At 51.3% G+C, this 18,081-nt stretch overlaps 1 protein-coding gene and 1 long non-coding RNA gene across 9 annotated transcripts in view; one reads left to right on the top strand and one right to left on the bottom strand.

The window, feature by feature from the left end:
• Window positions 1-18,081, top strand: part of MRTFA (myocardin related transcription factor A) — a 216,482-nt gene that overhangs the window by 187,398 nt on the left and 11,003 nt on the right. For all 8 annotated transcript variants that reach the window (XM_045465933.1, XM_045465930.1, XM_045465929.1 and 5 more), the window contains 5 exons: window positions 8,346-8,401; window positions 10,958-11,033; window positions 13,031-13,192; window positions 16,980-17,155; window positions 17,696-17,827. In XM_045465933.1, coding sequence (XP_045321889.1) covers window positions 8,346-8,401; window positions 10,958-11,033; window positions 13,031-13,192; window positions 16,980-17,155; window positions 17,696-17,827 — 602 coding nt within the window. The remainder of the gene's footprint in view (window positions 1-8,345; window positions 8,402-10,957; window positions 11,034-13,030; window positions 13,193-16,979; window positions 17,156-17,695; window positions 17,828-18,081) is intronic.
• LOC123591519 lies at window positions 1,915-18,068 on the bottom strand. Its single transcript, XR_006709389.1, has 3 exons — window positions 17,957-18,068; window positions 12,910-12,912; window positions 1,915-1,925 (listed from the first exon to the last, which is right to left on the bottom strand). It is a non-coding gene; the product is annotated as an uncharacterized LOC123591519 (long non-coding RNA).

Raw genomic sequence — 18,081 nt, 5'->3', positions numbered from 1 at the left:
GTTCATTATTTGTTCTTTCAGTGTTTTGGTAGGTTTGATAAATTCAGAAGTAAAAGGGGACACGGGGAAGGGGAGCATGTGAATGTAGACATGGGGGAGTTGAAATGAATATGTGCCAATTACCAGCCGCATTTCTGCTTATTTTATTTTTTAATATAAAACATTAAGTTAGAAATACCACCCCTCCCCCTCCCCTCCATGCAGGTCTGATTATGTGGCTTCCTTGGCTAATGTGGTGACTACATATGGATCTCTGGATACAATTCTTTGTTTGTTTGTTTTTGAGATGGGGGGTGGGGGGGAGGGGGAAGGGGGAGAATCCCAGGCAGGCTCCTTGCTGTCATTGGAGAGCCCAATGTGGGGCTTGATCTCACAAACTGTGAGATCATGACCTGAGCCAGAATCAAGAGTCAGGTGCTTAACTGACTGAGCCACCCAGGCATACAATTCTTAATAGCACAGGAAAAATATCATGCCCCTTCTCTCTGGCCTCCATGGTTTCTGATGAGAAATTTATTGTCATTCATATTTTTTTCCGTCTGGCTGCTTTCAAGTTTTTTCTTTCATTTTCAAAAGTTTAATTGTGTCATATCCTGGCATGAATTTATTTGGGTTTGAGATTTGCTAAGACTTTGAATCTGTAGAATTATGTCTCTTGACAAATTTGGGAAGTTTTCAGCCTTTCCTTCCCTCCCCTCCCCTCCATTCCCCTTCCCTCCTTCAAGAGAGAGAGTGCATACACCCAAGAGGCGGAGAGGGAGAGGGGGAATCTTAACTGGCTCCACGTCTAGCGTGGAGCCCACTGCAGGGCTCAGTCTCACTATCATGAAATCATGACCTGAGCTAAAATCAAGTCAGATGCTTAACCAACTGAGCCACCCAGGCACCCCACAGCCATTTATTTCTTTAAGTTCTTTTTCAACCCACTGTTTTTCTTCTTCATCCAGGCCTTAGATGACAGAATGTTAGATTTTTTTATGGGTAGGGTTGACCTTGTTATCACTGGGCCATGGTGAAAGTCCTGACTTTTCACCAGCCCTCTCCTGACATCAGCAGGGATGCAGAGGGGTGTCTTATTTCTGTGAGGTAGGGGTGTAAGTCCAGGTTCCCTGTTTTGTCTCCACTTATTTCTTGTGTGTTGGGGGGAGGGTATTTGTTACTGGTTGGTGGGAGTGAAAGACCTAGCTTTCTACTTGGCCTTCTTTGACGCCTCTGGGCAGGGGTATTGGGGAGCTTTATTATAACAAAACCCAAACCTTTTCAAGGATGGGAGTCTAGACTCCCCACTTGACTTTTCTGGTCAGGGGTGAAGCCACTGTTTTTTTGTGGTGTCAGTCTGGAGTAGAACGATTATTGTCTAAAAGTTTTCTAATTAAAAAAAAATAATTTTTTTTTACATTTATATTTGAGAGAGAGAGACAGAGCACAAGTGGGGGAGGGGCAGAGAGAGACAGAGACACAGAATACAAAGCAGGCTCCAAGTTCCGAGCCGTCAGCATAGAGCCCGATGTGGGGCTTGAATTCACAAACCGCGAGATCATGACCTGAGCTGAAGTCAGATGCCCAACTGACTGAGCCACCCAGGTGCCCCTGTCCAAAAGTTTTCTGTTTGCCTAGGTTGCCCTTTCCCTGGTCCTTTGGCCAATGAGAGTAGGTTTTGTTGGGACTTTTTTGTCTGCCTCCATTGGCATTTACAGATGGTTGACTTCTTCAGCTCCAAGTCTAGAATGTATGAGATAAAAAGGAAACCCAGGGAACTCACCACTGTGTCGTTCTTCAGGTTTCAGGGTCCCTTGCCAGTCTGCCTTCTTCTCTTCACCTTTCAGAACCTACGTATGTTTGTTTAATTTTTTTTACTAAGTAAACTCTGCCCCCAGCAGGGGTCTTGAACTCACAACCCTAAGATCCAGATCATGCTCCTCCGACTGATCCAGCCAGGCGCCCCTACTTTATGTTTGTTTTTTATATAACATCCAGAGTTTTTAGTTGTATTTAGCGGGAAGAGTAGAGAACAGTATGTCTGTTCCATGTCCCAGATGCACAAGTCCCTGCAGTAGCAAATGAAAGGTCTTTGTGGGCTGGGCTCTGCCTCATTGTCCCCAGATGACCTCCTCCTTGGTCCAACCATATATCAAACTACTTGTAGCCCCTTGAACTTGTCGTGCTCCTTCAAACCTTCATGTTCTTGCTCTTCCTTAGCCTCGGACGACTTTCCGACTCCCTTCCTTGTCTGCCTGTGGTGTTTCTATTCTGTTCTGTTCGTACGGGTTTTCTCTGTGAAATCTACCTGGACAGTTCATACACTCTTTCCTTGGGCTAAATTTTGCCTCTTCTGTCCTTTTCTCTAACCAGACCATGAATTACCTTTGAGGGCTGGAGCCCTATTCTGTATATCCTTGTCCTCAGTAACTGGCATAATAGTTACTTAAGAATTGTTTATTGGATATGGGGCGCCTGGGTGGCTCAGTTGGTTAAGCGTCCGACTTCAGCTCAGGTTATGATCTCACAGTCCGTGAGTTCGAGGCCTGCATTGGGCTCTGTGCTGACAGCTCAGAGCCTGGAACCTGCTTCAGATTCTGTGTCTCCATCTCTCTCTGCCCTTCCCCTGCTCATGCTCTGTCCCTCTCTGTCTCAAAAATAAATAAAACATTAAAAAAAATTTTTTTAAATTGTTTATTGGATAGATGGATGGATTGCTATATTTCTATTATCCCACCTGGGTTATTATTATATGTTTATCCCCTCACCTCCCACAAAACCCCCTCTTATGTTCACCCCCTGTGTGTGACTCCTACTTCTACAGTGGAGAGAGAAATCCAGCAGCTTGCCTGAAGGCAGGCCTCCTTGGACTATGGCAGGACTCCACTGGCTTCTGTTAGCTGTACCATGTTCGTAGCTTTGAGTTACTCTGAATGCAGAACTGGTGGAGAGTTTCTGGCAAAAGTATCTTATTGAGGATGGGAGCCATCGTTTTTATTATGTCAGCGCCTAATAAAGCCACATTCCAACCCAGGTACTTAATAAATATTCCTTAATGATAACGAGGAGATGAGTCTTGATGGCTAATTGCGGCCATTCCTTGCTGAGATTCATTTCCAGAAGTGCTTTGTGGATCCTAGAAGACTTTCACTTGTCTACATGTTTAAGTAAATCTGGGGCTGTGATGGGAAAGTACTGGTTTAATGTCCTAAATTAATGTGAGAGGTTGGTTTTTTTTTTTTTTTTTTTTTTTTAATTTTTTTTCAACGTTTATTTATTTTTGGGACAGAGAGAGACAGAGCATGAACGGGGGAGGGGCAGAGAGAGAGGGAGACACAGAATCGGAAACAGGCTCCAGGCTCTGAGCCATCAGCCCAGAGCCCGACGCGGGGCTCGAACTCACGGACCGCGAGATCGTGACCTGGCTGAAGTCAGACGCTTAACCGACTGCGCCACCCAGGCGCCCCGAGAGGTTGGTTTTTAAGGATCCTCCTACTCACTCTCTAGTATGAGATTAAATCATGACGGCTTGACCCCCTTACTTCTGCATGGTAAGCCACAAAGCTCAGTGGACACAGTGAGCAGAGCATCGAACTCTGCCTTGGAAGCTGATGGCAGTATGTTTCTTAAAAACTTGAAAGTGTTTTTCTCTTTTTAGTTCACAGGGACCTCATTTAAGGGAGAGAACATGAAAGGGGAGAAAGAAAATGGGTGCCAGAGAGGGGGCAGAGTCTAAGCTGGTGGTTGCAGCCAGCCAGGGATGAGACCCACAGCTGGAACTGAGACTGTGACAGAGAGCGTCACACCTCGTAGCCATTTCTGTTCATTTGAGTTTTCCTTTCAAGTATGTGTGCACCCTCCCCTGTGTGCGTGCAGAGCGGCACGAGTGTCCGGGGGGAGCCAGCTCCCAGAGGGTGGGAGTGAAGCGTCAAGAGCCGCCCTCCCACCCCAGACGCGTATATTACAGACAACATGCACAGTTTTGGGATTTGCGTCAGTTCTGTGGGGCTTCTCTTTCACAGACGGACTTCTAGGAGTTTCTGGGGAAATGAAATTTCTGAATAATATCCTGGCTCTTCTGACTAAGCCACTAAGGCAGAAAGGAGGAGAGAGATGGTCTTGGACCTCCATCTGGATGAACGCAGCCCTCCTCATTGGACACACATTTATGGGTCAACTTTGAGTCTTCCAGAGTTTTTCCACAACAAGCAGAGGCCTAAGCTTTAAAAGCTGTTTTCTGCTTTGCTGCATTTCCTCGTGTCCCATTCTATTAGCATGGAAGCTTGAGGTGATTTTGACTCCACACTGCCGCTCACTCCAACATCAAGGAAGCCCAGGGTGTACGTTTATCATCCCTGTGTCTCTTTCACCACTTTCCCCCCCCCATGGCTGTGGCTTATAGCACAGCTGGCTGGATGCGCATGGGGATGCCTTCTCGACCCCAGACCCATTGCCATGAGAGCACCGGCTGCCCCACCTCCAGTCTCTCCCCAGGCGGACCCGAGGAGCCTCTCACAGGAATCCTGATAAAAACCCAAAGGAAGAGGGGCTATTGCTCCCTTCTGTTGGAAGTACCTATTGAAGTCGCTGAACTTGCTCTCAGAGAGCAGTTAGCAATGGGGAAGGATAGCACAGAGCGAGTGGGGTGTTCACGGACTGGGAGAAACCAGCACACTTGTCAGGAGGTTGAGACAAAAGAAGAAAGTGGAGACAGAACTAGACCTGGGCTGGGGTCCGCCACTGTATGAATGAATGACCTGTAACTGTGGTGTTAGTTTCATCACCTATAAAATTGGAAGAAGGGTCCCTACCTCGTGGGTTGTTAAGAGAATTCAGGGAGATGATGATGTTGTTGTTACAAAGTGAAAAATCATTTTGGGGCGCCTCGGTGGCTCAGTTGGTTAAGCGTCCAACTTCAGCCCAGGTCATGATCTCACGCTCCATGGGTTCGAGCCCTGTGTCAGGCTCGGTGTTGACAGCTCAGAGCCTGGAGCCTGCTTCAGATTCTGTGTCTCCCTCTCTCTCTGCCCCTCCCGTGCTCATGCTCTGTCTCTCCCTGTTTCAAAAATAAATAAAGATTAAAAGTAAATAAATAAATAAAAACAAAATGAAATAGTCTTTGTGGGATTGGTAATTATTGTCTTGAATTCTTTTCTTGGTCCTCACTTCTGGTTCTCTTGATCAGGCCCTGAGCAGCTAATGACTTTCTCTGATCTTCTCATTACCCCTCCCGCTTGTTTCGTAGTGTCAGTGCTGAAGGCTGCGCCATGAGCTCCACGGTGAGCCCCAGCTTTTGAACCGTGGCTTTCTGTGCCTGCGGTCACTTTGAACCCCTCCTCTCCGCCTTCTTCACACCTGTATATGCTCAGTGCTGTGGTTGAGCTGACCTTTCCACATTGCCTGCACTCAGCCCTATGTCCGAGCAGTGTGTGTAATTGAAGCCTCCTTGCCTCCCCATCCAATAGGGTCGTCCTTCTCTACTTTTTGAAGAAGTTAAGAAATCTATCCAGAGGAATGGCAAGAAGTCTGACCTGAGGGTGAGATAGAGTGAAGCTATAACCTCACTTTGTCGCTTGCTGGCCTTTCCTACCCTCTGGAGCCTGTCCTTATCTGTAAATTGGATTGTTACCTACCACATGGATGAATCATTAGGAATATAAAAGTAGATAACATGTTTAAAATATCTAGAACAGTGCCTGCCACATAAGTAGGCACTCCATAAATATTCATCTCTCCTTTGCTATTACGTGAAGATTCCCTAACCAAACAGGAAGTCCTGTATATGACAACCAGTTCTCCTGCTTCTTATCCCCATTCTTTGATGCACTCCCCTTCCATCTAGAAATTCTGTGCTTTTGTGAGTTACTTTTCCAGAAATTAGATTTGTGCCTTACCCTTTGGGATGGCCAGTGTAAGTTGTTGAGGCAGCAGGCTAGCCAGGGTTCTAGGTAGATCATCTGTGGCTGTGATACCAAAACTAGCAGGTGTGTGTAGGAATTGAACCCATGATTCAGCTACATCACTGGGTTTGGTGACAGCAGCACCTCACGTTAATGTGTGTGTGCACCACTGGCTTCAGAGCACCCACTTTTATTTGATTCTTACAAGGGTTCCGAGAGGTAGGCAGATTCTCACTCTCCAGAAGAAGAAAAGGAAAACTGGGAAGGAGTCCCCTGTGTCACACCGGTAGTGATTGGCAGAACAGGAAAAGACCACAGACGCCTTGATTTTCTATCCAGGACTTCTATGTTTTGAACCCAGATGAGAACCAAAATTCTGGCTGTTCAAGTGAAAGCTTAGAGTTCTACCACAGACCCGTCTAGCTTTCCTGTCACTACTGTATGCTTTGTTTCCATTTCTTACAAGAATATTCATTAACTTATCGAATGAATTACATGCTAGGCAATCTAGACATTGGGGATACTGTCAGAAACAAAGGAAATAGACATGCCCTGATGGAACTTGTCCTAATGGTGGGAGGCTGACAATAAACAAGTTAGAAAGATGTGTGCTGTTACTGTAAAGAATGTCACTCGGTGAGGAGTGCTATGGAGAGAAATAAGAGAGGAAGCTGGGGGTGGGATGGGGCAGACACTGTGAGTTTTCACTTTGATTCTTTGTACTTATTGTCTCATCCCTGTGATACGCCCTCTGAGAGTGGTCCATCACACCCCCAGTACCAGATTTCTACATGTCAGGGCTTTTGGAGACTGGTTTTGAAGTTGAACCAGCTTTACCCAGCGAAAGCAGGTGCAGGAGCTGTCTGCTTACCCACTAAATTGCTCAAGACTACCCCAGATCAGAGCTGGGATAGTCTGGATAGTGCCTTGGAATGCTCTGGTAGGTTGGGGAAGGAGCCTGTGCTGGTTTTTTCTTAGAGATTATTTGTTAAATCTATAGCTCCCCCTGCTGTTAGAAAACAGGGTAGGCTCTTAACTGTTTTTTTTTTTTTTTTTTTTTTTTTTAATGATTCTTTTTTATCCTAAGATTTAAGAAAGTTTTGTTTTTTAAATAAGTACTGCTGGGACATTTAGATCTTTCTTCTGGGACTGCTGTTGCTGAGGCCCAGCCCCCAGGAGCAGGATGGGGGGAGGAAGCACAAAGGCCCGGGCAGGATAGGGTCATATCTGTGCTCCTGCTACTTTTAGCTTCTCTGTATGCCTGCACTCCTACCACAGCCAGCAGCCTAGCAAAAGTTATCTCCACACACAGTTTCACAGCTGTTCTGAAATTCTAGGGCAGCAGAAGTGAAACTGACCATGGTCTTGTAAATTTCTCTGCTCTTGCTATTGTTCCCCACTTGAAGTGAGTCAGGCCTTTTCATCCTCTTACCCTCAGGGTGTCCCGACTCCTCATTTGTCTTTATAGCCAAGTGTTTGACACAAAACTGTCTTCATGATGCCACATTTGAGGAGATTTGGTCTTGGTTTGGTCTTGTTTGCTGAGTCGAGAGCTGTGGGCTATGTGGTGGTAGATTCAGACCACAGTTGAGTCCTCGACAGGGCCTGTAGCGAGCCCTTCTTGTCAGCTGCTGGCTGTGTGCACCAGGGTCAACCAGACAGTCACTGTGAAATTCTTTTAGTCCTTAGAGATGAAATTCAAGGTCATTTTAGCCGAAGTGAAAAAGGAAATGGCACCCAACGAGACCTAGGTCTTTCTGGTTTAACTGCCCTGTTCAGTTTGGTCACTTTGTGAGTCCTAATGAGGTTGCAGGAGTAAGGTGGACCGCACACTCGGCTGTGCTCCTCCCAGAGTGAGGTGGGGCCCAGCAGGCATTCTTGGAAGATTGACTGATCAATAAGGATTGTGCAGCTAACAGTCTGGTAACAGGTCCAGGATACTTTTTTTTTTTTTTTTTAACATTTATTTATTTATTTTCGATAGAGAGAGAGAGAGACAGACAGACAGACAGAGCACAAGCAGGGGAGGGGTAGAGAGAGGAGGGAGACACAGAATCCGAAGCAGACTCCAGGCTGTGAGCTGTCAGCACAGAGCCCGACTTGGGGCCCGAACCCATGAATCATGAGATCATGGCCTGAGCCTAAGTCGAATGCTCAACCAACTGAGCCACTCAGGCGCCCCTCCAGGTTACTTTTTTAAGCTATATTCCATTTTTGCACTTTATACAGCCCAGGCTTAGGTAGTGACTGTTCTTGTTAGGAATAAAGTAACCAGAACTGTTTTAATGGGGCAACTGAACCATAAAGATATGTGCTTACTCAGGTGCCATGTTCTTCTTCACTTCCGCTGATAAGAATTAGTGTTTCTAAAATTAACTTGAATTAAAATGCCTTCTCCACCATAAACTATAGCTGTGCACATGATGCTTCATAAAAGTAATTCTTTTATGATTCTTTTCTCAACAGCTTTGAAAAGTCCAGCTGCGTTTCATGAGCAGAGAAGGAGCTTGGAGCGGGCCAGGGTAAGGCCTTTCTTCCCCAGGGGCCTCCAGAGTGCATTTGCAGAGCCCATTGTATTGCTGCTGTATTCCTTCCAGTCTAGTGCGCCCTGGGGCCAGCCCTCACCTCGTTCTAGACCGGAGGCGCTGCCTTTTTCTATTCTGTCCCCACCCCAGCCACCTTGTGGCACGATCTGAAAACGGGATCAGAATTTCTCTTTTCCTGCACTTAAGCGTATATGATGATTAGCAGTCCTCCCTCTTGTGGCTCTGGAGACCGCTGGTATTTCCCCGTCTTTAATTCCACTTCACCTTTTGTGGATGTTAGAACGTGAACAGCAGCTGTTGAAAAGCTTGCTGAGGGCTGGTCCTCCCGAGTCTGTGGCTGCACTGCCCACACCTCTCCAGGATGGGGATTCCGAGGGACAGAAAAAGTCTCTGTTGCCCAGAGTAGCCAGTGTCCACTCAAGGCTGTGGAGGCAGAAGCAGGGCCCCTGTCTGAGCCCCAGTTCATGTTGCTGCACCTGGCCTGCCGCCTTGTCCCCCCTCAGTTTCAGTTCCCTCAGGGGCCTCAGGGGGATATTCTGCTGCCCAGTGTGGGCAGAGATGGGGAAGTCACCAGAACATGCTTCCCCTCTACCCCTTCACTTTTTTCTTTTACAAAAAGGCAAGGAAAGAGAACCTCCCAGTAGAGGACCCTATAGGCCATGTATCCTTAAGACTCCCAACTCTTTCAGAGACTGAAATATTTACCTCTAAGACTTTCTTACTGTCTTTATTTTATTTTTTTTTAATTTCTAACAAGAATTATGAGTAATTCTTAGAGTGAGCAGGAAGAATGAGGTCATGGACACGGGGAACAAAGCAGCAACAAACTGTGCTGTTGGAGTTACTGGGAAGAGTGGAGAATACGGCAGGGGTGGGGGACGATGGCATTGCCCATGGCCCCATCCCACTTGCAGTAAGACTTGGTGCCATTACCTGGACTGCTTCTCAGTAGGCAAGGAGTTCATTGGAGCAGATGAGAGCAGCTCTTATTTTGCAGAGTACTTTTTTTTTTTTTTTTAATTTTTTTTTTTTTTCAACATTTATTTATTTTTGGGACAGGGAGAGACAGAGCATGAACGGGGGAGGGGCAGAGAGAGAGGGAGACACAGAATCGGAAACAGGCTCCAGGCTCTGAGCCATCAGCCCAGAGCCCGACGCGGGGCTCGAACTCACGGACCGCGAGATCGTGACCTGGCTGAAGTCGGACGCTTAACCGACTGCGCCACCCAGGCGCCCCTTGCAGAGTACTTTTATAAGCAGCACGACATCATCTTGTGGTTGATGCTCACCTCAGCTCTTACGAGTTAGGTGCTCTTCGTCTTCATTTCATAGATGCAGCTAAGAGAGGTTAACTAAGTTACACAGCTAGTAAGTAGCAAAGCTGGGACTCAAACTTTGGCCCGTGGATGCCACATATTTTCTTAATTAGTGCCGTATTCTGCCTTGGCTTTGGCCACTGTTCCCAACTTCAGGTGGCTTAGAAGAGAAGACTTGTGGCGTCCAACACGTGTTCTGCCACCTGCAGCAGCCATGGCAGTACTGTTGCCCTCTGCAGATGGGGCAGAGCGATAGGCCCAGAGCCCACAGCCACTTTCAACCGTCTCCTAAAAAGCTCAGCACCACCCCAGGGCTGGCACAGGGCTGCCCAGTCGGAGCACCAAGTCTTCACCTTTACCACACACTGTGTGCTCTGGTTTTTTATTTTCCGCTCTCGCCAACCTTGTCCTGTCCTGTGTTGTCTTAGCCTGCCCTGTGCTGGTTTTGACCCGGTAATGGTCTTGACCTATGGTTTGAAAAATTCTGGTGCAGAGGTTAAGAGCATAGACTCTGGAGTCAGATGGATCTGGGGCCACCTGTACATTAGAACACAAGCACCAGGCATGTGCTGCCTCAGAGACTGTTAAGGGAATGGTTTAGTTCACCTGGAGTTGCAGAAATGCCGAAATGAGGACACTGGACTTTAGGGAACTAGGGCTATGACACCATGTATCAGAATTAGTATTCCATATGGCAGCCACTCAGAATGAGTGGGAAATGTTCATGAGATCATACAGTGCTACCTTTTTTTGAACAAGGCATAAAATTATATTCCGTATGATTACAACTCTTTAAAATTAGACATCTTCTGCCTGGAAGAATGGAAGAAATAAATATCCCAAAATACTAAGTGGGTGATTAAAATTTTTTATTATTGTTTCACTTTCTAATTTTCTAACTTTTCTTTGATGAACATAGTTATTACTTTTATGATAGTACAAGCAATAAACTTTTAAGAAAAAATTAGTGTTCAGCCTCAGAGAGACAAATAGTCTGGATAGATGGGTGGTGCCCTGGGCAGGTGCATGGGAAATGGATGTGCCCCTTCCGCCAGAACTCCCCTTGCCTCGGAACCCTGCAGGCTCCAGGCTGAGATCAGGGCGGCCTACAGAGGTGACCAACCACAGACACAGCAGCCACGGCTGCTTTTTGGTTCTGTCCATTCCATAACTTGTATCCTGGATTTGAGATCTTCTTGGTGTGTTTTTTCTGTAGACAGAGGACTATCTGAAACGGAAGATTCGTTCCCGGCCGGAGAGATCGGAGCTGGTCAGGATGCATATTTTGGAAGGTGTGTTAGGCTGGAAATGCTTCCTCCCCTTACCCTCGCTGTTTTCACCATGCATCACCCACATGTCTTTTTCCCTCTGTCTTATCACTCCCATTTCTGGCGACAGTGGGGAAGCCGAGCCTTAGCACGGTAAAACAGCAGAACGGTGGTAGCCACCGCTGCTTCTGAGAGTTCCCAAAGCAGCAGTCACATTCCCTCATGCCGGCTTGCCCTTTTCTCCTCTGGCTGTGTGGTGGCCCCGGATCTTGTCTCCCCTTGGTATGAAGCCTGTTCTCCAGAATCTTTTAAAGATGCAGTTACTGTCTCTTCTCCTCCACTCATTCACTCGCGCCTTCATTCAGCAGTCACTCAGACCTCTGTGACGCAAGCGGGCCCATGGCAGGTATGCTCCGCCTGACCCCACCACACACTTCTTTCCACATTCTAGTGAAGGAGCAATTCTGGCTGCTGAAAACACTGTGACTCAATTCTTTTTTGTTGTTGTTCTGTGTTTATTTATTTATTTGTTTGAGAGAGTGCACGCATGTGCAGGAGCATTAGAGAGGGGCAGAGGAAGAGAGAGAGAATCTTTTTTTTTTTTTTTTTTTTTTTTTAAATCAACGTTTATTTATTTTTGGGACAGAGAGAGACAGAGCATGAACAGGGGAGGGGCAGAGAGAGAGGGAGACACAGAATCGGAAACAGGCTCCAGGCTCTGAGCCATCAGCCCAGAGCCTGACGCGGGGCTCGAACTCACGGACCGCGAGATCGTGACCTGGCTGAAGTCGGACGCTTAACCGACTGCGCCACCCAGGCGCCCCGAGAATCTTTTTTTTAAAGAACCAGTGCATCCTTTTTTTTTTTTTTTTTTTTTTTTTGAAGTTTTTTATTTTGATAGAGAGCAAGTGGGGGAAGAGAGGTGAGGAGAGAGAGAATCCCAAGCAGGCTCTGCACTGCTCAATGCAGGGGTCAAATTCACGAACCATGAGATCATGACCTGAGCCGAAATTGAGTCAGAGGCTTAACCGACTGAGCCGCCCAGGCACCCCAGAGAGAATCTTTTTTTTTTTTTTTTTTAATTTATTTTTGAGAGAGCACAAGTGGGGGAGGGTCAGAAAGAGAGGGGGACAGAGGATCTGAAGCGGGCTCCACACTGGCAGCAAGCCCTTGTGGGGCTTGAACTCGTGAACCACGAGATCATTACCCAAGCTGGAGTTAGACACAACAAACTGAGTCTCCCAGGTGCCCCAGAGAGAGAAAATCTTTTTATTTTTTATTTTTTTTTAATGTTTATTTTTGAGAGAGAGCATGAGCAGGGGAGGGGCAGACTGAGAGGGAGACACAGAATCCAAAACAGGCTTCAGGCTCTGAGCTGTCAGCATAGAGCCCGATGTGGGGCTCGAACTCACAAACTGTGAGATCATGACCGGAGCCGAAGCCAGACATGCAACCGACTGAGCCACGCGGGTGCCCCCCAGAGAGAAAATCTTAAGCAGGCTCCACACTCAGAATGGAGCCCAACTTGGGGCTTGGTCCCATGACCTGGGATCATGACTTGAGCCGTAATCAAGTTAGACGCTCAACCGACTGAGCCACCCAGGCGCCCCTGTTCAGTTTTGAGCCAACTTTGGGGTTGGATAGGAACTTTTCTTAGTCCGAGCACCGCACTGTGTTGACAGAGACACTGAGACCCAGCAGGGACTGAATTGCCTTTGTAACCCAGAAAGCTTGAGGGGGGATGAGGCACACGCTTCATCGTCTGCTGCGCTTTCGGCTTTGTAGCCCCCTGTGCCCGGTGAGCTTTGCTAGGTGTGCCCGTGCTCTGTCTGCAGTTCGGGGCCCCTTCTTGTGTCCACGTAGAACTTCAGGCTGGGCCGCCCTTCTCTGCCTGGGACACTCTCTGCATCCTGATGGCTTCTGCTCCTTCCCCAGAGGGAAGGAGAGTTGCTCTGGAGCTCCCAGGGTAGAGCCAGGTCCATTCCTACATCCTCCTGCACTCCATTCTCTCCCACGGGCAGAGACCTCGGCCGAGCCTTCCCTCCAGGCCAAGCAGCTGAAGCTGAAGAGAGCCAGATTGGCCGATGACCTCAACGAGAAGATTGCACAGAGACCGGGCCCTATGGAGCTGGTTGAGAAGAACATTCTGCCTGTGGAGTCCAGCCTGAAAGAAGCCATCATTGGTGAGGAGGCCCCAGCCACCCTGCGTGGACATGCAGGCCAGATGCAGAAGGAGGGGCTCTGGGCTTCTTGCTGTTTGATTCCGGCTTTGACTTGGGAACTGAGGTGCAGAGTGTGAGGGCCCAAGAAACAGGCTGTGTTAGCTTGGGGCAGTGCCAGCGGCCTCAGGGGTCACACCAGAGTAACTAAACAACAGAGGCACCTCTGTCCACCTTCATCTCTGCATACCCAGAGGCTTTGTCCTCTCCCACGGGGTGGCTGGATGTCAGGGCTGATGTGTGTAAACCCACGGGGATGCCAGAAATTAGAAATCTGTGCCTTACTGTCTCTTTTTCTTAGTGCAGTCTCTCTCAGAGAGTGGCACTTTCCACAGATACTTCACTCAGCAAATACTGATTGACCCAAGAGGTGTGCTAGGTGCTAGGACCGCAGCCCCACAAAGCAGAGCAGGCCCCTCGCCCTGATGGAGCTCAGGCCTAGGAGCAGACACCGGCAGGTCAACAGGCAGCAGCAAGATAGAGAAGCTGTGCCGGAGAGAGCCCTGGCTACGCTGGGCACACAGAGGAGGGTCCCCAGCCAGGCCCTGACAGGGGGGTGTGGTGCCAGAAGAGGTGACGGCCAAGTCTGGGGCTGCAGGATGAGTAGGAATTAAAGTATATTCGGGGAGAGAGGTGCCGCGGGCTCCAGGGGAGAGCTGTGCAAGGTGAGGAGCAGCCTGGGCGTGGAGCTGGAGGAGGGGGTATCGAGATGGGAGGTAGGAGGTGGGCAGAGTCCAGGACGTGCCAGGGCCTCGTGTGCCATGGGCAGGTGTTCGGACCGGATTCCTTTAGAGTTTGGTAACTGTTAGCACCGATGTGGCTCCTGGGCTACAGTGGGCCCGAGACCTGGTCCTGGGCAAGGCCGTGCGTTCCTGCCCCTGGAAGGTAGCTGTGCCACCAGGGAGAGGGGGCGCAACTGCTCCCTTCGTTATAAGCAGTTAGATCTTTTTGGCAGGGCCCCAGGCTGAGTTGGGCCCTGAGCCCTGGGTCAGAAGAGACTTTGGTTTCCGGGGCCTCGTCTGCACCGCAGACAGTGGTTTGACAAGGTCGGAGGCAGCCGGCGTGCCGGGGGCTGCACACCCTGGGCCCCAGCAGCCCCTCTGCCATTGGTGCCGGTAACCCTCTTAGTTCACTGCTTTGCCCTGGCATTCATTCCCCCCTCCTCTCCGTGTTCTCCTGTCCAACCCTCACCAGATTTCACACAGCCCCTAATCTCAGGCCCGCGTTTAGGTGACGGTCAGTTCTGGGCTCTCTAGCCAGCCGAAACCTGAGAGTCGGCATTGTGCCCGGCCCTGTGTAACGTTCTGCAGTTTACGGAGATGAACAAAATATGACGCTGCCCTCAAAGAATTCAGTACAGTGAGAGGAGACTGATGTACGAACAAGTGATTTCTGAGTCTGGCCCCTGGTCAGGTGCCAGCACTGCGTAGTGAGAAGGTCACGGTCCTGTGACATAGTAGCTGAGTCACCTGGCTTGTGGGACAGTTTTCAGGTCCACAGTGATGGATATAAAGGGCCCCGCACAGTCTTTGGCGCCTGGGGAGCCTCACAGAAGGGCGGCTGCTGTCGTGGACGACGTGGGGTGATGGTGGGTCAGGTGCAGTGCGAGCTCGGCTGAGAAGGCGTCCTCTCAGCGATGGGCATGGTGGTGAGGCCCGGAGAGCGGTCACAGACAGTACGGCACATTTGGGGTCCACCTTTGCCAAATGGGGAGCGTACGTGACACTCCAGGCACGGGGACAGCATGGGCAGCGGCCCGTGGGCGTGTTAGGGCATAGTTTGTTTGAGGACGGGGTACGTAGTGACCAGTGGTGACTTGAGAGAAAGGAGCATTTGCCAGCCAACGCCAGATCCTGTGGGTTTTGGGGAATGAGTAGGTGGCAAGGAAGCGTTGACAGCAAAGGCAGGCCGTTTGTTCAAGAAGTGAGCGGAGGAGGAAGGGGGAGGGAGAGGGTGGGCTGGGAGGAGAAATCGATGCAGGTGTGTGGTTGAGAGGAAGGAGTCAGAGGAGGAGATGGGAGGAGGGGAGAGACTCAGGCCAGGTCTGTGGAGGAGGAGGAGAAGCTGGCCGTGGAGAGTGGGGAGGGAGCCCAGGCAGTCCTGAGGCCCGCTGTAGGTGGGGGCCTGACAGGGGCTTTGCAGAGGCTGGCCTCCCGCTGTCTTCCCCACACACTCCCCACGGCCACTCCCAGCACACGGCTGCCACTCGCGTGCTCACACGCACATCCCTCCCCCAGGTCACCCCCAGCTGATCTGTAAGATTCATGGCAAGATCTCTCTTCCAAGAAGTCCTCCCTGAGCCTCTCCTCAGCATCTGTGTTTCCCTCAAGCAGAGGTGACTGGACCAAAATCAGAGGGCGGGGACTCTGTCTCTCCACACCCTGCACCTGGCCCAGACCCGGCCACCGTAGGGAGAGGAATGCACTCTGCAGGGACCCTGGCCCACACTGGTCATTGGGCTTCTCCGGTGTGGCCGGCCACTCCCTCCGCTTGGACTGTCCCCGGGGGTGGAGCCGAAGCTCCTCCGTCCGGGATTCCGCCGTCCGGTGCTGGGTGTCGTGTGGCTGCTGTCCCATGGCGTGTCTCCTTGCTGGGAGGAAGTGGGAGAAATCTAGATGTGTGACTGGCCTGAAGTACACGACAGTAACGGGGCTCCATTTCCCCCGTGTGCTGCGCATGTGGCCCCCGCCAGGGCAGATGAAAGGAGGTGTAGGAGCCAGCCCAGCGATGGGCATCCCGGGCTCCGGAGCTTCAAGCTCAGGCACATCCTTCCCTGGTCCCAGGGGAGCAGAGAGCCTCAGGCTGTGGCCCCGGAGAGGAAGAGGCTGCTGGGAGAGTTACTAGTGTGTTCTTGTTCCTCATCTGTGGTCTTTCCACCACAGCAGATTTCCCCAGACATGCCCGACAGCTCACCTCCGTGCTGTGACCGCTGCCTCAGTCCCTCCCGTGTGAATGGCAGACCAGCGCAGAACCTCTTCCCCCAGCAGCCCTGAGGGGGTGGTTGTGATGTGAATCGTGTGAAATACCTGCTTGCTCCTTCCTTTTGTGTCCTGGCGTTTGCACACGAGGGCCCTGCTCCCCCTGCTTCCCCCTCACAGCCTGGCCCCAGGAGCACGTGCACTTGAGGCGGCCAGGGGCCCTGACCACGGGGCAGGGCGTTTCTAGCCAGCAGGGGGGCTTTTCTTCTGGTGGCCGCTGCTGCCAGGTCTTGGGTCTCTGGGAGTCACAGGCCACTAAAGGGAGGTCACTGTACTTCAGTGATCCTGTTTCACCTGTGCAAGCAGGTGTACCTTTTCCGGGAGGCCCTTAGCCTGTGCCCGCCCTTTAGGAAGTGGAGGCAGCCCCGGGGAGGAGCCCTCATTGCAGGGTCCACAAGCCTCTGGGGGAAGAGAAGAGTTTTGTGCCACCATAGGATGGAAGTGAAGTGCGTTTAACAGCAGGGAAGCAGATGAGATGAAGGAGGCTGCAGGCTGGAGGGAGGCCGGGAGGGAGGGCAAGTAGGGCTTGACCTTGGGGACCGGACACAGTGAAGTCAAAAGCAAGGGAGCACTTGATAGCTTAGTAGCCAGCACTCTTCCTGCCTTTGTTTGGGGGTCCTGAAGAGGCGCTCTCCTGGAGCTCTTTTGCTGGTCTTTCTCACGTCGGCCTCGCTGGGGGTGAGGAGGGGCCAGAGTGGGCACCTTGCTGGGACAACCCCCCTTCCCATTCGCGGGCACTGGAGGTGGACTCTCACCATGGCTTTGGCTTTCAGTGGGCCAGGTGAATTACCCGAAAGTAGCGGACAGCTCTTCCTTCGATGAGGACAGCAGTGATGCCTTATCCCCTGAGCAGCCTGCGAGCCACGAGTCCCAGGGCTCGGCGCCATCCCCCTTGGAAGCCCGAGTCAGCGAGCCACTGTCCAGTGCCACCACCCTATCCCCCACTCAGGTGAGCTTGCCCCTGCCGGATGCTTTCCCTGCTCCCCAAGGGCCCCAGACCTGCTGGAGCTGCCCAGGGTGAGGTCTCGCCTGGGCCAGGTGTGGTGGGGAAGCTGGGGATGTCCATGGCTGCCTGAGTCGCAGTGGTGGGGAGCGGGGAGGTGTCGGCAGCGGGCCCTGTTTTGGCCAGACTTCGCCAGCCTGTGGTCCCGGGCTGGGGCTGCCTTGCAGCAAGATTCCTGAGCCTCCCTGGCCTGTTCCTGCATCCAGTCGGAACAGCCTGCTTCTCCCGAGTTCAGTTCAGTGGCCTTTTCACTGCCCTCTGTGTCTCCATGTTCCAGCTCCCTCAACCCTGCCCTGGGGGCCGGGTTCTCACCCCGCCTCCCATCTTGCCCACCGGTGGCCCCCTGCCCCTGCCCGTGATGGCTCTGGAGGAGGTGCCTGTAGCCGCCTCTAGGCAGGGCAGGGCTGGGATGGACCCCCTGATAATGGTCGTGCCCCCTGGGGCAGCGGGAGAGGGAGGCTGTCCTCACCTCCAGCCCTTTCTCAGGTGGTGTCTCAGCTCCCAGTGGGCCCGGATTCCGGAGAAACACTTTTCCTGGCAGAGCAGCCTCCTCTGCCTCCCAGCCTCACCAATGGAACCACAGCCCCCCCTGCCAAGCCCACCCCGACGCTTATTAAGGTACAGGTCCCCAGCAGCTGCCCTCCCCTCCCTGGGCCCCTCCAAGCCCTGCCGTGATTTCATCCCAGTGTGGGGCCAGCTGGGGGTGGGGGGCGGGGGGAGTGCACCAACATAGGTCACGGAAGTAACATGGGAGTTTCTCCTCTTCTCTCTGCGGACGCTGGCTGTCACCCTTGTAGCTGCCATTTCCTGAGCACAGTGGCTCTTATTCCGCCCTGCCCGCGAAACCCCCCCCCCCCCCCCCCCCCCCCGGC

The sequence above is a fragment of the Leopardus geoffroyi genome, chromosome B4 (genome assembly GCF_018350155.1).
Source record: "Leopardus geoffroyi isolate Oge1 chromosome B4, O.geoffroyi_Oge1_pat1.0, whole genome shotgun sequence".
Lineage (NCBI taxonomy): Eukaryota > Metazoa > Chordata > Mammalia > Carnivora > Felidae > Leopardus > Leopardus geoffroyi.
Note: the sequence above shows the minus strand (reverse complement) of the source record. Positions and strands in the feature narration are given on the sequence as shown.